Raw genomic sequence first — 15792 nt, 5'->3', positions numbered from 1 at the left:
CCGCCCGTCTTGTCTAAAGAGACGGGTGTCTAGCTCTCTGTCAGGGCTATTTAAGAAAGATGGTTATTAATCTTGCCTTCCTGCGTGGGAGAAAGCATGCTTGTGCTCAGGGAGATTGCTGAGAGTCATTTTGAAAGCACCCTTATGTTTCATGTTTCTCCCCATGCCGGGCTCCGTTAAAAGTGCCGCTTGTCGCTCTTAACACCCCCGCTGAGGTTTTCCTCGATCTCAAGGGCCGGCTCTCAACTTCAGCTCTGAAACCCACCGCAGCATAAAATGCTTCTTGGACAGGACCTTTCTTCTTGTTCTGTTTTTGTTTGTGTTCGGGGGTGTTTTTGCACCTAAATTCACTGGGAGCAAAAGGATTTTCTTAAATAGGTAGCTTCTGACAATAAGAACTAGTAATTACTTGCTGTGAGTATAGTTATTGTTTTCTTCGTCCAAAGGAAGAATTAAAATATAGAATTGGAGGCAGAGGGATATACAATTTCAAAACTTTACTGATTTTATTCAGGGCATTGTTTTCAGACTCTTAAAACAAAAATTGTCACACATGCAACCAAAAGTTTGTAATTTCAGGGGGGTGGTGAGTCTAGCAAAATGCGCATTAAGAAAGGAAACTAAGTATTCACTTCAGCGCCCCTGTTTAAGGCTAGTTATGTAACTTCAATGTCTTTATTTACTTTGACATTTGGTTTCTTTAGTAAAGGAAGAAATGATATTGCATCCATGTGATAAACAGGCAGCACCGATAGAAGAAAAAAGTATCTCATGTCTTTTGAGATAGTTGGTACATGGAAGATACAAATTGGTATTACTAAACATTTTTATTATTCTGTATTGAAAAATATTCTATCATAGGTATTTATTTATCTAGACAAGTGTTGTTAATTCACATTCCTCTAGATAGTAAATTACTTCTTGTTGCAAATTGAATGCTTTGGGAGAAACTAGAATTTTCCCCCCAGCCCTGTAGGTATAAGTCCTGAAATCCACAAAGGCGTGTCCAGGCTAACAACATAAAAAGAGGTGAAATACACATGATTTGTCCCTCCTGCTGCTTCCTCTTCTTTGGTGTCCCCTACCAGAAGATACTAATAGCTTCTTGCTGCCTCCAGGGCCCAGCATTAAATAGCTATCAGTAAACATTTGTTGATTGAATTACTACCCATGGATGCTCCCTGCCCCAACTCTGATATTCTCATTTAGCTGACCTCTTAACTCTTTTCCAAATTTCCCTGGTTTGGTCCTGAGTTTCTCAAATGTTCTTTTGTGCTAAGTAACTACTATCAGAATTACTAAAGGAAGGCATACTATTGAATTATAGAAAGCTTACGTATTACTGTACTGTCCTTGTAACTAATAGACACAAGCTTTAAGGTCTGCAAACTTGAGTTCAAGACTCATCCCACGTAGTTCACTAAGTGTCAGTTCCTCAACCAAAGGGACCTGTTGTAAGGTCTGCCTTCTGCCCTGATAAGAATATAGTGTGGAGTAAGTATGCAATAAACATGAAATGCCCACGCAAGTCATAAAATGCTATGCCAACATGAGTAATATCCCTTCTCAAAGTAGTACTTTAATAGTTGAACTATTTCAGCCTTCGTGGCTAGAGATGTTTTTGTGCAGGAAAGACCTGTGTTTACTGTATGCCATCTGCTTTAGAACTGAGGCAGCAGACTCAAGTGTCCTTGAATAGACGTTTATCTCCTCCCTTATTCAGCTTGTTTCACTTGCTAAAATACCTATGGGAAGTGCCTTTAGAAAATTATATCCAAAGATTATCAAGAAGTTACTAGGTATCATAATTATTGACATTCTCAATATTTTTAGTTGAATGACCTAACTCATCTGTTAATATGGTTACATACTTTGCTCCCTGAGAACCCAGCAATCCACTCCAAATTATTTTATTATTTTATATTTAAAGTTTATGGAACAATATATTACAGAATAGTCATCTGTCTACAGAATAGGCATTTTTTTCCTGTAGATGAAATAAAAACCCACTCTATCCTGCAATAATGGAGAACTCAAATATATTAAAATCATCATATTTTGTAACGATCCCCATAGACCCAAGTGCACTTGTACTATGTTGTTACAGTGTTCTTATTCAAAATATTATATCCAAAGCATCTTGGGTGTCATTGCTGTAGGAAGAAAACTTATGAATTTCTTTGGCTCCTGCATGTTTAGATTCTCCACTGACTATAATTTCTGCATCATTGCTTCCTTTTCCAGTTTGTTAAATGCAAAGTTATGATGACTGTAGAGTCAAATGGTTGACTCTCCTTGTGCTCTTATCTCAATGTCAGATTTAAAGCATATGTATATTTAACATTTATACATGACCACAAGCTAACTTTAAAAATAGCTTACAATTAGAGCTTCATAGTACTTAACAAAGTTTGTGTTAAAGCCCCCTACCCCTGTCCTAAGCTTTCTAATGCTTAAAATGTTTCATTACTAAACCAGATGTATTTATACAGAGAAATATAGTCCTCTCACTGTGAACCAAATACAAAAGTTACAGAATTTAGAAAGTTCATGAAGAGGTTACTGTTTAGTATAATACAGAGACACAGATTTCTCATTCACGAGTGAATTGTGATTTTAGGAAAAATGTGTTTTGCTTTAAAAACAAAATTAACCACCCCTTAGGGGAAAGAAGAAGGTGAAGAAACTTCATAAACACATGCATTGTTATATGTCAAGTATGTCTCAATTTAAAAAAAGGTGAAGATATTTTACTCTGTATAACCTTTTGATTAAGGTTTTTCCAAAAACTGGAATATAATACAATTTACAATACAAGCTGAGACTATTCTGATGCCTTGATAACCTTTTTTATATTATTGCTAATTTGGCAACAATTTTTTTAAGCCAGTGCATTTATATGTGAGCTACTATTGTCGGTTTGTTGAAAATACGTACTTTTGTAGTCATAGTTCTTGAAGGACATGCTGCAGCAGAGAGCACATGATAAATGACTAGACCCAGTTTCACATCCTTTGAACTTGCTGGATCGCTACCAAGAGGCCCACAGACGGTGCAAATGCACTAGTCCTGAAGTGCCCTCTGCTGTTTTTCCAGAATGCTGCAGTCAGTCACACAGCTGGGGGGGGGGGGGGGGGAAGGGTCTCAAAAGCCATGAGTAAATGTCCCACGGCTTTTTTATCCACTCCACTACTGATGGACACTTGGCTATTGTAAATAACGCTGCAATGAACATAGGGGTGCCAATATTCTTTTGAATTAGTGTTTCGGGTTTCTTAGGATATATTCCCAGAAGTAGAATCACTGGGTCATGAGGCAGCTCCATTTTTAATTTTTTGAGGTAGCTCCACACTGCTTTCCACAGCAGCTGCACCAGCCTGCATTCCCACCAGCAGTGCATGAGGGATCCCTTCTCTCCACACCCTCGCCAGCACTTACTGTTTGTTGATTTATTGATTTATTGACGACGGCCATTCTGACAGGTGTGAGGTGACCTGCTAAGTGAAACAGCCAGTTAGAGAAAGACCAATACCTTATGATCTCACTTCTATGTGGAATCTAATGAACAAAGTAAACTAACAAAGTAGGAACAAACTCATAGATACAGAGAACAGACTGATAGCTGTCAGAGGGGAGGGGGTTGGGGGCCCGATGAAAAAGATGAAGGGACTAAGCAAAATAAAAACACCAAAAACTCATAGACAGACAGCAGTGTGGTAATTACCAGAGGGAACTGTGTGGGGATAAAAGGTGATGGGAGGAGGCATGGCTTGGGGTGGTAAACACGCAATTCAGTGTACAGGTGATGTATTACAGCAGCGATTTTCAACTGGTGTGCCACAAGAATGTTTAAAACATGCAAGGCCTGACTATTTAGTCAAGGACACTGCCCTTTTTTCCCTTAGAAACATGGCAACAGCCAACACAGCAGTAGCTGTCCAGTGTGAATGAATCAAAATTATACCTATTTTTTTTGTCAGATCGGCAAAAAATATATATTTTTGGTGTGCCACAGAATTTTAGTAATTAGTTTATGTGTGCCAGGAGATGAAAAAGGTTCGAAATCTTTGTATTATAGAACTGCACACCTGGAACCTATATAATTTTATTAACCAATGTCACCCCAATAAATTCAATAAAAATAAAAAATAAATTTAAAGCCTCCAGTAAAATAATGTGCAATCAATAGATTTCATACTGATGTTTCATTCATGTGGACTTGTAAACAAGCAGTTTACAGCTTCTTGATGGTGGGAGCACGGTGCTTCCTTGCAGGCAAAGGAGCAATCGGTCTTCATCGTTGCTGGAGAAACACTCTCTCCTTAGCAAGGACACAGCTCTTCAGTGATCCTGCCTTTTCTTGGAGATTCTCCAGTGTTCATTAGGGTGAGAGCTTGCCCAGATTTCTATCGTCTCAACCCAGAGAATTTTTTAAATATGTTTTACATTTTTTTAAAGTAGGTAGAATAGTTACTTTTTTGCACTATATTTTTAGAAAAAGATCTCTGGGCCACTAGAGGATTTTGGTTTTGTGGCTAAATATGAACCAAAAGGAGGTCCCAGCGAGTCAGCCTGCCTTGATTTCTCTAGCAGTGGATGAACTTGGGCCACAGTGGGACCTTTTCCAATTATTGATCTATTGCTGTGTATCTTGACAAAGCGATTACTTGTTCCTTAGTGATATAGCCTCTTCTCATCTTTCTCCTTCCAAGATGTTGACTCACCTGAATGTCAGAGCTCAGGCTTACTCTCTCTTGCCACAAACTAAGAAGTTTTTTGGGTTTTTTTGGAAAACTCTCAATTTTTTTGACAGACTAGAGTCAATTAGGTAATTAGAAGTTATATAATAACTTTAAGGGCTGTTTTGTCCAATCCAGTCTTGGTGATGTTTAAGCTGGTCAAGATGAAAAGAAAGCTTTTGTAAGTTCTATTACAGGAACTTTATGTGGCATAATTAACTTAAATGAAGCCCCTAGGATCCTGAGCTCCCATGCTGGGGAGTATTTACTGAGGTCTCATGAATCCAATATTACATTTCATGGAATCTTAAGTACTGTCAATTGTAAGAGTCAACATTACTTGATGGATCACAAGAAAAGAAGCTTCCAACTATTGTTCTAAGACACTATCAATTATAATACACCCAATTTCAGAGATGTTAAAGTGTGAATGGGAAAAGTGCATCAATGGAATCAATGGAATAGGGTAGCTCTCATTAACAATTGGACCATATTCTAATATATTGTTTATCATTCATGATTTAGGACTTAGAATTTAAAATACATGATTTTTAGCTCACAACCTTTTGCTTTTTGTCTTGCTTTTGTTTGGCTTTTATTTCATCTTGCTTTAATGAAAGAAATGCAACAGTCAGTGTTGGAGTGGGGATAATTCTTGATGCAGGTTTAAATTTCAGTGTGGAAATTTTGGATCAAATGTTCTCACTTGGAAATGTCCTTCCCCCCCCCCCCCCCAGTACCGTTTTCTTTCTCAGCTTCGCATCTTAATGAAATGCTACATTGTTGTTTTTGAAAAGGAAGGAGGGAGGGAGGGAGGGAGGGAGGGAGGGAGGGAGGAAGGAAGGAAGGAAGGAAGGAAGGAAGGAAGGAAGGAAGGAAGGAAGGAAGGAAGGAAGGAAGGAAGGAAGGAAGGAAGGAAGGAAGGAAGGAAAGGAAGGAAGGAAGGAAGGAGGAATTCTGACTTAAATCTGAAAGTAACATCCTTCAGACAGTTTCCTTTGGGTTAGGATGAGTAGTCTACTGACTTTGATGAGATATCCCAGAGCGATGTTCACTTATCTACATAAGAAGTGCCTGGCACAGAACTGACACTTACTAAATCTTTAATGGAATCTCATCTTGATGTTGAGGCCTCTTTCTAAATGTGAGAGGGGCACAGATACATTCGGTAATTCCTTGTGCCGCAAGGTTTGCATCATTTCTCCTTATTATCCCAAATAACAGAATTCCTTTCGAGTCTCTGTTCTCGTGCATCTAAAGAGAGAGGTGACCCACGTGCTTGGGTGTCCTGCAGCCTGCGCCACAATGGAAAATCAAGATTCAGTGTGTCTGCGTTAACAGCAGGTGTAGCATGACCTAGAGTGAAAAGAAGAGGTAACCAGAGTAGGTCCCCATGTAACTGTTCTTGTCATGGTTATCTAGCTGATCTCAGCTCAGGCCCTAAAATGTGAGATTAGGACACTGAACTTTTTATGGTACTGTATGAATCATTAATTTCAATGCTGCTATCCATGCCCTTTATCAGATATGCACCTATCAGATACATCCATGTTGTGGCTGTGTATAAAAATAGTGAGATGGTTATTTTAGTCTTGCCACTTGTTTTCCATCGAAAAGACTGTTTGATTCAACTGACCAGTTATTACAGCAAAATGGTCCAGCTAATCTTAGCTACTAGTGTCATTGTTGATTTGTAGCTCCTTCCATTCATAAAGGTTCTTATTTATGGACTGGTAGATCAGGAAAGCAAACCATAAATATTCTGGGACTAAAGGGAATGTATATAACAGTATTCAAAAACATTACCTAATTGAATGACACTAATTTTATTTCCCCTCATAGCTTTTACATAACAGCCGTATTTCGTGTTACATCCGAGAAGGCTGAATAGTTATTTCTTTAAGTGTAAAATAGATTCCAATCTTTAGAATTCTGTGTTAAGCTTTATAATGATGAAAGTAAGTAACGTAACGATAGAGTACCTTACCTGGGGTTAGTGCAGAGGCAAATCTAAATAATATATGCCGTCCAATTTCAACCATTTGAATTTTCTAATGAAAAGTAGCATATCAAATGTGATAGGCTTTCATTCAGTGCCCCAGTAGTGACAAGTACTTTCAAGTTTATCCAGGTAGAATTCTCAAGCGTCGTATTTTCCATTCAGTGCAATTATTTCTGATGCTTCTCAGTAGTTATTGGGAAATTACCCAGAGTAATAGTTTGTGTTTAGTTAGTTAATCTTACTTGTGATTTATAATGATATATATTTCATCACTTTAATTAAGTGAAAGATTACATCGAACTAGTTTATAGTCATATTCTTGTTTTGTGACGTTGGACATGCATGATAGCATCATAACTTAGTTTTCATACCTAAATAAAAAATAAGAATACCACATTATTCTTTTCTTTTTTTAATGTATCTTTGTTGACTTCAGAGAGAGAAAGGGAGAGGGAGAGAGAGAGAGAAACATCAATGATGAGAGAGTCATTGATCGGCTGCCTCCTGGCGCCCCCCACTGGGGATCGAGCCCACAACCCGGGCCTGTGCCCTGACCGGGAATCGAACCTCGAGCTCCTAGATCCTAGGTCGATGCTCAGCCACTGAGCCACGCCCGGGCAGGCAAGAATACCATATTATTAAATGCAAAATTTTGAAAACTTCTTTAAGTAACCTCAGAGACTAGCTGTAGCAACAGTCTATTGTAATCACCTGTCTGTCCTTGACATGCTTTTAAACAGGCACTTGGGATGTTATACCCCAGAAGCTCCATCCTGCTGAGCAGATGGAGATCTTTTCTCCTCAGAGAGGACCCACTGGCACTCAAATTATTAGACATGATTAAAGGTCTCCATTATATCTGTCTCCAAATTCAGCTTACCTGGAGAGTTTTGCTTGTTTTTATTTTACAGATCCCCTATGCAGCAAGCTTGATCAGGAAAGAAAAGCTTGGTGCCCATCTCAGCAAAAGCTAAAAGGTGAGCTCACCAGAGGAAAGAGATTTTCCTGAACTCCCTCAATTGTTATTGCTTGGCCATGTTCTTTATTGATGTATTTGAGTTAGCCCAACAGATTGGTAAAGTCATATCCTGTGTTTAAGCCAGTATACTGATGAACTTTATTGTATCTGGGCATAGGACTTCCTAAATGATTGGCTAAGTGGGTCTTATAAATTCTATGGAAATTTTCTAAAAGGAAATTCTCCTTTCAGTCTGGGGGAATGATCTTCATTCTGTTTGAGGTTTTCTGCTCTTTTTGGTTCTACCTGACACCCTGATTTTTGCCCCTCGGAAGGAAACTGAAGAGTTAGCAGTCATGTTCAGTGGATCTCATCTTCTCAGTCTCCCTTTTGCTTCCAAAAAGTCTTCTTGAAATCTGACTTCGAGTGAGTTACTGATAGACAGTGATATGAACAATTAGGGGCACTATAGACCTTTGAGAGCTTCTGCTCTAGCAGTAGTAATCCATTTTCTCCCTAAACCAATAACAGTTTCTCTACAGCTGAAGCCAGGTTCAAGGTTGCATCCCTGGCAACAATTTAAAAGACAAATATTCTGGGCTCCCAAGGAAAAGAAGACTGAAATTCAATGACTATACTCAGAACATAACATTTCAAAAGCAACTCTTGGGTTATATGGAAGAAGACATATAATTATTAGAATTGAAAGAATGCAAAAACTAGGATTTTGTTGTTCCTGTAGCAATACGTTAGGATAACTTAACAATTGGAATTGCTAAATCAGGGAAAAAACTCAGATGTCAGAGGTAGCATTTGTAAGTGTTCATGGCCAACTAAGGTTGTCATTTATCAGTTTGACTATTATTATCAGAATGATTCTTCCCACTTCTTCTCCTCTGGAACATATTTTCAACTCAGTGGAATTTATTGGCTAAAAGAATTCTGACCGTACAATTCAGTCTCACAGTTTCGTTTCTTTCCTTCATGCCTCTCTTCTGCATATCAAATGCCTCCTCTGCCATGGGCAAATGACAATCCTACTTTTTGGCATCATCTATATTAGTGACAATCTTTACTATGTGTCTTAAATCATGATAGTTATGTCACATTTCATCAAGAGCTCAAAACTCTTTCCAAGACATACTCTCATCCATATGCTTTCTGTTCACTTTATGCACAGAACTGAGGTACAAAGAAGAGAGAGAGATGTGATGTTTTACGTCTGTATTGCAAAGCCAGGAAGAGTCTAGGGCTCCTGACTTTAGACCCAGTGCCTACTGTCTCCTAGTGCATGCGCTTCCCTTCTTCTATGAGCCGATGTTTCGGCAACAGAGAAGGTCAAATAATAAGTTATGTTGTTTTCATCTCCATGAAGTCATACATAAATGGGTTTGTGAGTTTGGCTCCATTCTATAGATTCAAGTATTTTTCTAAAGTCAGAAGCTGACTTAGGGCAATTTCTCATTGTAGTAGACAAGTTTGCACCAGCAGTGTGAAATGAGTTATTTTAGAACATTCAAACTCCTGTAGATCTTAACCCAGAAAATCAAGGAAAACAAGGCACAAATCATCCAAATTAATGCTAATAAACCCAGAGTGTCAAAGTAATTTTTTTTCAAATCAAGGAAACTATATTAAGATGTTTTTGTTAATAACCTTTTTTTCTAACCCTCACCCAAGGATATTTTTTCCATTGTTTTTTTAGAGAGAGTGGAAGGGAGAGAGAGAGATGTGAGAGAGACACAGCGACTGATTGCCTCCAGCACAGGCCCCAACCGGGGCTGGGGATTGAGCCTGCACCTGAGGTACGTACCCTTGGCCGGAATCGAACCTGGGACCCTTCAGTCCATGGGCCAGTGCTGTAACCACTGAGCAAAACTGGCTAGGGCTGTTAATAACCTTTTACAGAAGTGTAACAAATTCAGCAAAGTCTACAAATGATAAAGTCATGCAAGTCATACAAATCATGTGTCTGGCTTCTTTTACTCCATGTTTGTGAGATTCATCCATTAGAATGTAGTTTGATTTATACTTAGCAACTTCAATAAACTCTCTCTTTACTCCTTCCACTTCCCCAACTCATCTCCCCTGCTTGTCAGACCTGAGCTGCTCTTACACCTACAAAATGAAGATTCACTGCCCAGAAACCACGCCTCTGATGGTGACAAAGCATCCAGCGAGGTGGATAAAAAGATTGATTTGTGTTTAGTAACTAATGCTTCCTCCATGCTGATTTTGTTTCCATCCTTGCAGACAACAGGGATTTCTCTAAGTAGACCCTGGTGCTTTCAGAAGATTAGTGGTTACTTAAATGCTGAGCTAAATCAGCCAAGCAGAGAATCACGACCATATTGTTAGAGGCAGTATTTGATTCTCAACATGCCAAGCCTGCAAGGAATTACCCCAAGAGAGATTACAAAATAAAAATCATTACACTGAGGGAGAGAGACAAATTCTGTCTTGCTGAGTGACCACAGGTTTCCAAATTAGGGACTGATGCATTAATGTCTTACGCAAGAGTGACCCTTAAGGTAGTGTGCTGTGTTCTTGCCGCCCAGTGGATACTATTAAGAGGAGGAAGCTTTCCGAAACCACAGGCAATCCACTTAATAAGCGGAGCAAGTACCGCCACATATCACTGTTCTACAAATCTGTTTTTGCACTACATTAAGACATAAGAAATTTCATGTTGAGTCAAAATAAAGGCCCACCCAGGCTAGATTATTTACTGTGCGATCCCATTTAAGAAGCCAAATTTTTGTCTTAATGATACCAATGTCAAAATTTAGGCAAATACCCTGAATACTCTTAAACTTTCCCTTGATAACTCCTTAAAGATCCATTACCCATGGATTTATCTAAGCCTTTCTTCAACTTAGGCATCATCCCCTTTGGGGCAATAAATTCTATTTGTTTAGCTACCAACTGTGTAAAGTGTAGTTTATTTTATTTATCTTCAAACTACCTCCTAAGACAAGCCCTAGTAGATTAGGCATTCTACTGCTCTGCATGTTTGTTTCATTGGGAGCTCATGAGTACAATGGAAATGATTTGCAAAATACTTCAAAGTTTTGTGTGCATTATTTCTTCATCTGGGACCAGTTACAACACCAGAATTATTCCTGACAGTCTTCCTTACCTTGATTGTTTCTGTGTCCTGTGCAGACACCCCAATGTAATCTGTGTGAAATCTGCACCCCAAATAAAAATGTCATGTTAACACTAATCTAATTATTACTTTACATTCTTTTTCTTCCAAGTACCATTTAACATTCTGCAAATGTCATCCATGTACCTGATTGAGACAGCCATGCATTTCACAGAGAACTCAATCATTTTATATACGTGGAAAGTGCATCACAGGAAATGGCTCATTCATAGTCACACAGAAACTCATTGACCAAGCTGGAAATAATAATAACTATCATTTACTGAGCACTAACTATCCAGATAGTAGACCAAATTCTTTTCCATGTTATCTTTTTGGACCCTTAGGACTCCATAAAGTAGATCCTATGATTATCCCTATTTCATGCATAAGAACGCTGAAGCTCAGTGAGGTCACTTAGCTATAAGTGCAAAAGCCAGGATTCAACCCAGGTCCATTTCACTCTAAAGTCACTTCTCTGTCTTCCTAGAATCAATGGGCTGGTTTTGAGAAAGTCTAGCTTCTGATACTACCTCCCTATATTATCTTGAGTAATATAATTTAATCTCTTTGAGTCTCACATTCATCTACAAAATGTGGTGGCCAGACCTGATCAAAGTCTTTGCCAGCTCTAAAATTTTCACTCTTGCCTGCAAATCACCCTCCATTTTCTCCCTCCTTTCCCACGAAGGGGCAGCTTTTATAAAGTCTGCTTCAGATCATGTACAACACTCACAGGCATGACCCACCTACATTCACCTTGTGTTTGTGTTTTCGTCACTAATTACCACTTTGCATCCTTCTGGAGAGCTTGCAAATATGATTTTTTTTTTTCTATGCTAACAATATCTATCTCTTTGATTAACTCTTGTTATTTTTATTTTACTTCTGGAATAATTGTTACAAAAATAACAACAAAGAAAAGGTCTTAAAAGGATGTTGAGGGGTTGCAACTGAACATGCTGAGTCTTCTTTCTGTATAGGTCAAAGATAAAGGGGGGGTATGGCATATTCATTTCAATCATCTGTAGTCAGACATAAAAGGACCAGGTTTTGTCAAGAGTCTCCACCGAGGACAACGTGCTCCCACTGTTCTAAGCACTTTATGTCAATTACGCTACTTAATCTTCAAAACAACCCCGCGAGAGAAGCACTGCTACTCTCACCACTCCGCCGCGAGCAAACTGCAGCGCGAGGGGTGCGTGAGCTGTTCCCGCTCCGAGCAAGTGGCAGGATTTGAGCCGGGCCACCTTGCTCTGCTGCCCACTCTTCATCTGCTCTCCTCTGATTTATAGCCTAAAATTGTGGCCTAGTCCACATTTTCTAGCATTAGTTACTTTAAATGTAGTTACTAACCAATCCAATGGTGTCATTGATGCTGAATCACAAAACTTTCAGGGATACTTCTATAGTTGTGCTAACACCCCAGGACAGGAAAAAATAGATATAACTTGGGCCAGCCAGCCAGAGCCAGCAGGGCACCGGAGCGTGAAATTCTGTCTGTCGCTTTCACCGCAGGCCGCCTTCATGTTTGCCCAACAACAAATCAGAGCTTCTAGAGCCCAACAAAATGGATTTACTGTAAAGAAGGCATAGTGAACCATCGCGCTCTCATTTGGTAGTTCTAGCTTGACTCAATGTCAGTGGAGATGCCCCACTGCCTAACCCAATTTAGGCAGATATACATAAAGAGGAAGATGATTTCATGGTCATTGTTTAAAGGTTTTTGTCCGAACTGTACTAAAAATATCTTCTCTTAAGGATATGCTAAATATTACTTTAAATGTTTTTAAACTATCTGATTGCATCATGCTGAGTTTGTCATTCCGTGCTTTTTGTCTTATCCCAGGTGCACAGAACCACTTACTCTTGTTCTCTTGTAAGATACAGCCTGCCACTGAGCACTTCTGACCCACATAAAGACTGCGATTGAAAGGGCTTGGGAATCAAACACAAAATCAGGTTCGGGAGAACCCAAGGACAAGTGACCTCAAAGCCGCATGGACAACCATGTAAAATAGACTGTAGTGGCCATCATTAGTGGGGGGAGGGGGGAGCCAACCAGAGCAGTCAATGCTTGTCGCATCTTTTGGTGGAACCAAAGTTTGAGTCTTTGTGTTTTTAAGGGCCAACTGAACCCAGAGCGTTGGGAGTGCTGTTAGCCAACCAGGGTGGGAAATTCATGGACGGTCCCAAGTGATCTCAGTGTTGCACACTCGGAGAGGGCAGCTCTAAAGACTGTCTGTTGCTTTTGAAGAAGTGATTCTTTGTGGAAAGAAAACATAAGACCTGTCCTAGGAGTGGGGATCACGTTTTGACAGCTAGGATGGAATCAGCCATGCACACCTGCTTTTCATAGCAAACTGGACAGACTTACACGTGGCCCCTTCCTCTCTGGTACTTTGCCTGCTGTATGAATGAAGATTGTATTCCTCTGGAAATATTTTACAGTTTAATATTGAGTGTAATTAAGAATATAATCATGTTATCAAAAATGGTATTTAACTCTGTTGTAGTTTCTTTAACATTCATGTGGATAAAAAAGTCTATAATAAAAAAAAACTATGAAGTAGTAGTTGTGTTCATGTAGTTAAATGCACATTTGCTTGGGGTCAACTGCTAGAAGCTAATACTTTTTAGAATTATTTTGGCATAAAATATTTGAATAAATTATTTTTGAAAATGGAATTCCTTCCAAAATGATTATTAAAGTCTAGATTAGCCTTTGGCCATTGTCAGCAGCTGGAGTCCTCCCATCACGTTAGGATCTTCATGGAGGTAAGGGAATGTTCTAAACTCCTACTAGGTCTTCCGACACGTTGGTGATAAGAGTTCATATTGTTTCTTCCTCCTTACTGTGGTGTTGAGTCAAAGTCCATGTGATCATTTTATGCCAAAAATCCCACCTCTCAGAGAAATAGAAGGGCCCAAATGGTCCCTTGGGGCCAGGGTTGTTCAGGCAGTGCTGGCTTGCACGTAGTCTACTATGGATGACCTCCTACCCTGAGGCTGCCAAAGACCATCCTACCCAAAGAGGTATCTCACCAACGACCTCCCTTGACAGATTTCAAAAGAGGTTTAAAATGTATCACCATGATATTTGATACTTTCCCCCACCATCTTCATTATCATGATTTATCCTAAAAAGCTTCACAATTTATTCTTGAGATAATTTTTTTTTATCCTTAGCTGCCACATTAAGAAATCAAAGGAGAGATATTCATGGTAATTTCCTTCCTAGCCTATAAAGAATGGGAAGCCAGGTCAGAGAAGGGATATAAAACAAGTCCTGAAGTCTGAGGACAAGTTCTCAGCGACTAGCGGAAAACAATCTGAAGATACCACTACTGACCACAGAGGGCAGGATGTCCTCTTTGAAGTGTTCTCCCAGGGGGGAAGCAGGGGCTGGAGCTGGATCTGGGAATGGGGCTCTCATAGTCCTTCAGGTATGTCATACAGTTCATTTCTGAAACTGGCAGCTGTGCTGAGGGGGCTGGGGATGGATAACTGGACAGCCAAGTTGATGGAGCATTTTCTCCTGTGTGCACTTTAAATTTCATATAGGGATGGAAGCCCAGTGTCCTTAGCTTTGTACTTGAAGCTAATAATACCAGAGGTGACAGAAGATTATCTGGGAGGACACAGACCTGGCTTCATGACCATCCACCAGGGAACAACAGAGATCACCTTTCTGCAGAACCCAATGCACACTCAGGGACCAAGCAGCTTCTCAGAGCAAGAGCAGCAGCTTGGCTAGAGATTCCTGGGGAGATTTGCAGATGAATTTAAGGTCTTTGCCCCGCAGCTGCCTCAAGGGGTAGTGTAAACAAGCCTAAAATGTCATTCTTTTCTTTCCAATTGCAACTTTAAATGGCTTGGAGTTAATAGTGTCAAAATCAGCAAAAGGGAAATGAGAACCAGATAGCTTGTCAAGTACGTCTGAGAGCCTGGAGTGACTAACCGTGGCATAGCTCTGAACTGAGCTAATGGTCAAGTGTGTAGAACCATTGGCCTCTGCTACTGACAATGCTGAAACCACATTGGTTCCTTCCAATTCGCCACCTAAATTCCAGGCTCCATAGAAGCCCAGCTATACCTCTTTCCCTGAGCGGTAGGAGACTCCTATTATACTTATTCTTACAGCCTTAGTTTCCCTGTAATTGGAGGTGTCTTATCAGACTGAGTCTATTCCTTAAAAGCAGCAGGGCTTCACAATCCTCCGAGCAACCCTGAAATTATACATCCAAACCCAAAAGCTTCAGGTAAAAAGAGTCAAGGAGATCCAGCATATGGTATGGAAACATCATTTACCCATATACCTTCTTATTAAGGAGAGTGACTATATCTTCTCTATTCTAGCTATGTTCGTTGCTTTGAAGTTGGAACAAAAAGAATTTGTCCCTAAAACTGGATGTGCTTGGGTTATCTGAGCTGCCTTGTGGAAACAGACAGGACATCCATCTAAAGCACTGCATGGGGCTAAAAATAAAGCCACTCTTCAGAAGGACAAATAATTCTTAGCTCCACAAAATGACAGCAGAAAAAACGCTGTGCTCTTTTCTTTGACTATTTTGTCATGTCAAAATTTCAAGGTCAACCCAACTATTAGCTAATGAAGATTACAGGCAATGCAAACAAAATTCTCCATTTTAATTCCAAATGAAATTATAAGATCAGAAAGGGCCCTAGCAAATCAAAGCAGAAATCCTGGCTCAACCAATAAAGCATTTCCTATAGGGATAGACTAGGCATTTCAGACTAATGCTTCTGATCCTCAGAATGCCTTGAGTAATTGCTTATCTCTTTGCCACAGGCAAGGAGAATGAAACATCACATTCCAGTTTCCTTAGATTGAGCAATGAATGTACCCTCACATCTGTGGGAAACAGAGGGAGAACTCTCTCCTGGCTACAGGGGATATGACCAAGCAGATAGGATCTCTTTC

The 15792-nt window shown here is 39.7% G+C and overlaps 1 protein-coding gene across 1 annotated transcript in view; it reads left to right on the top strand.

Annotated features, from left to right (window-relative positions):
* Positions 1–7715, top strand: part of SKOR2 (SKI family transcriptional corepressor 2) — a 32489-nt gene extending 24774 nt beyond the window's left edge. Inside the window, exon 7 of the mRNA XM_087818615.1 lies at positions 7653–7715. Coding sequence (XP_087674741.1) covers positions 7653–7715 — 63 coding nt within the window. The remainder of the gene's footprint in view (positions 1–7652) is intronic.
* The last annotated feature ends 8077 nt before the right edge of the window (positions 7716–15792 follow it).

Source organism: Miniopterus natalensis, chromosome 7, assembly GCF_054644295.1.
Source record: "Miniopterus natalensis isolate mMinNat1 chromosome 7, mMinNat1.hap1, whole genome shotgun sequence".
Taxonomy (NCBI): domain Eukaryota; kingdom Metazoa; phylum Chordata; class Mammalia; order Chiroptera; family Miniopteridae; genus Miniopterus; species Miniopterus natalensis.
This window is presented reverse-complemented; position numbering and strand designations above follow the sequence as displayed.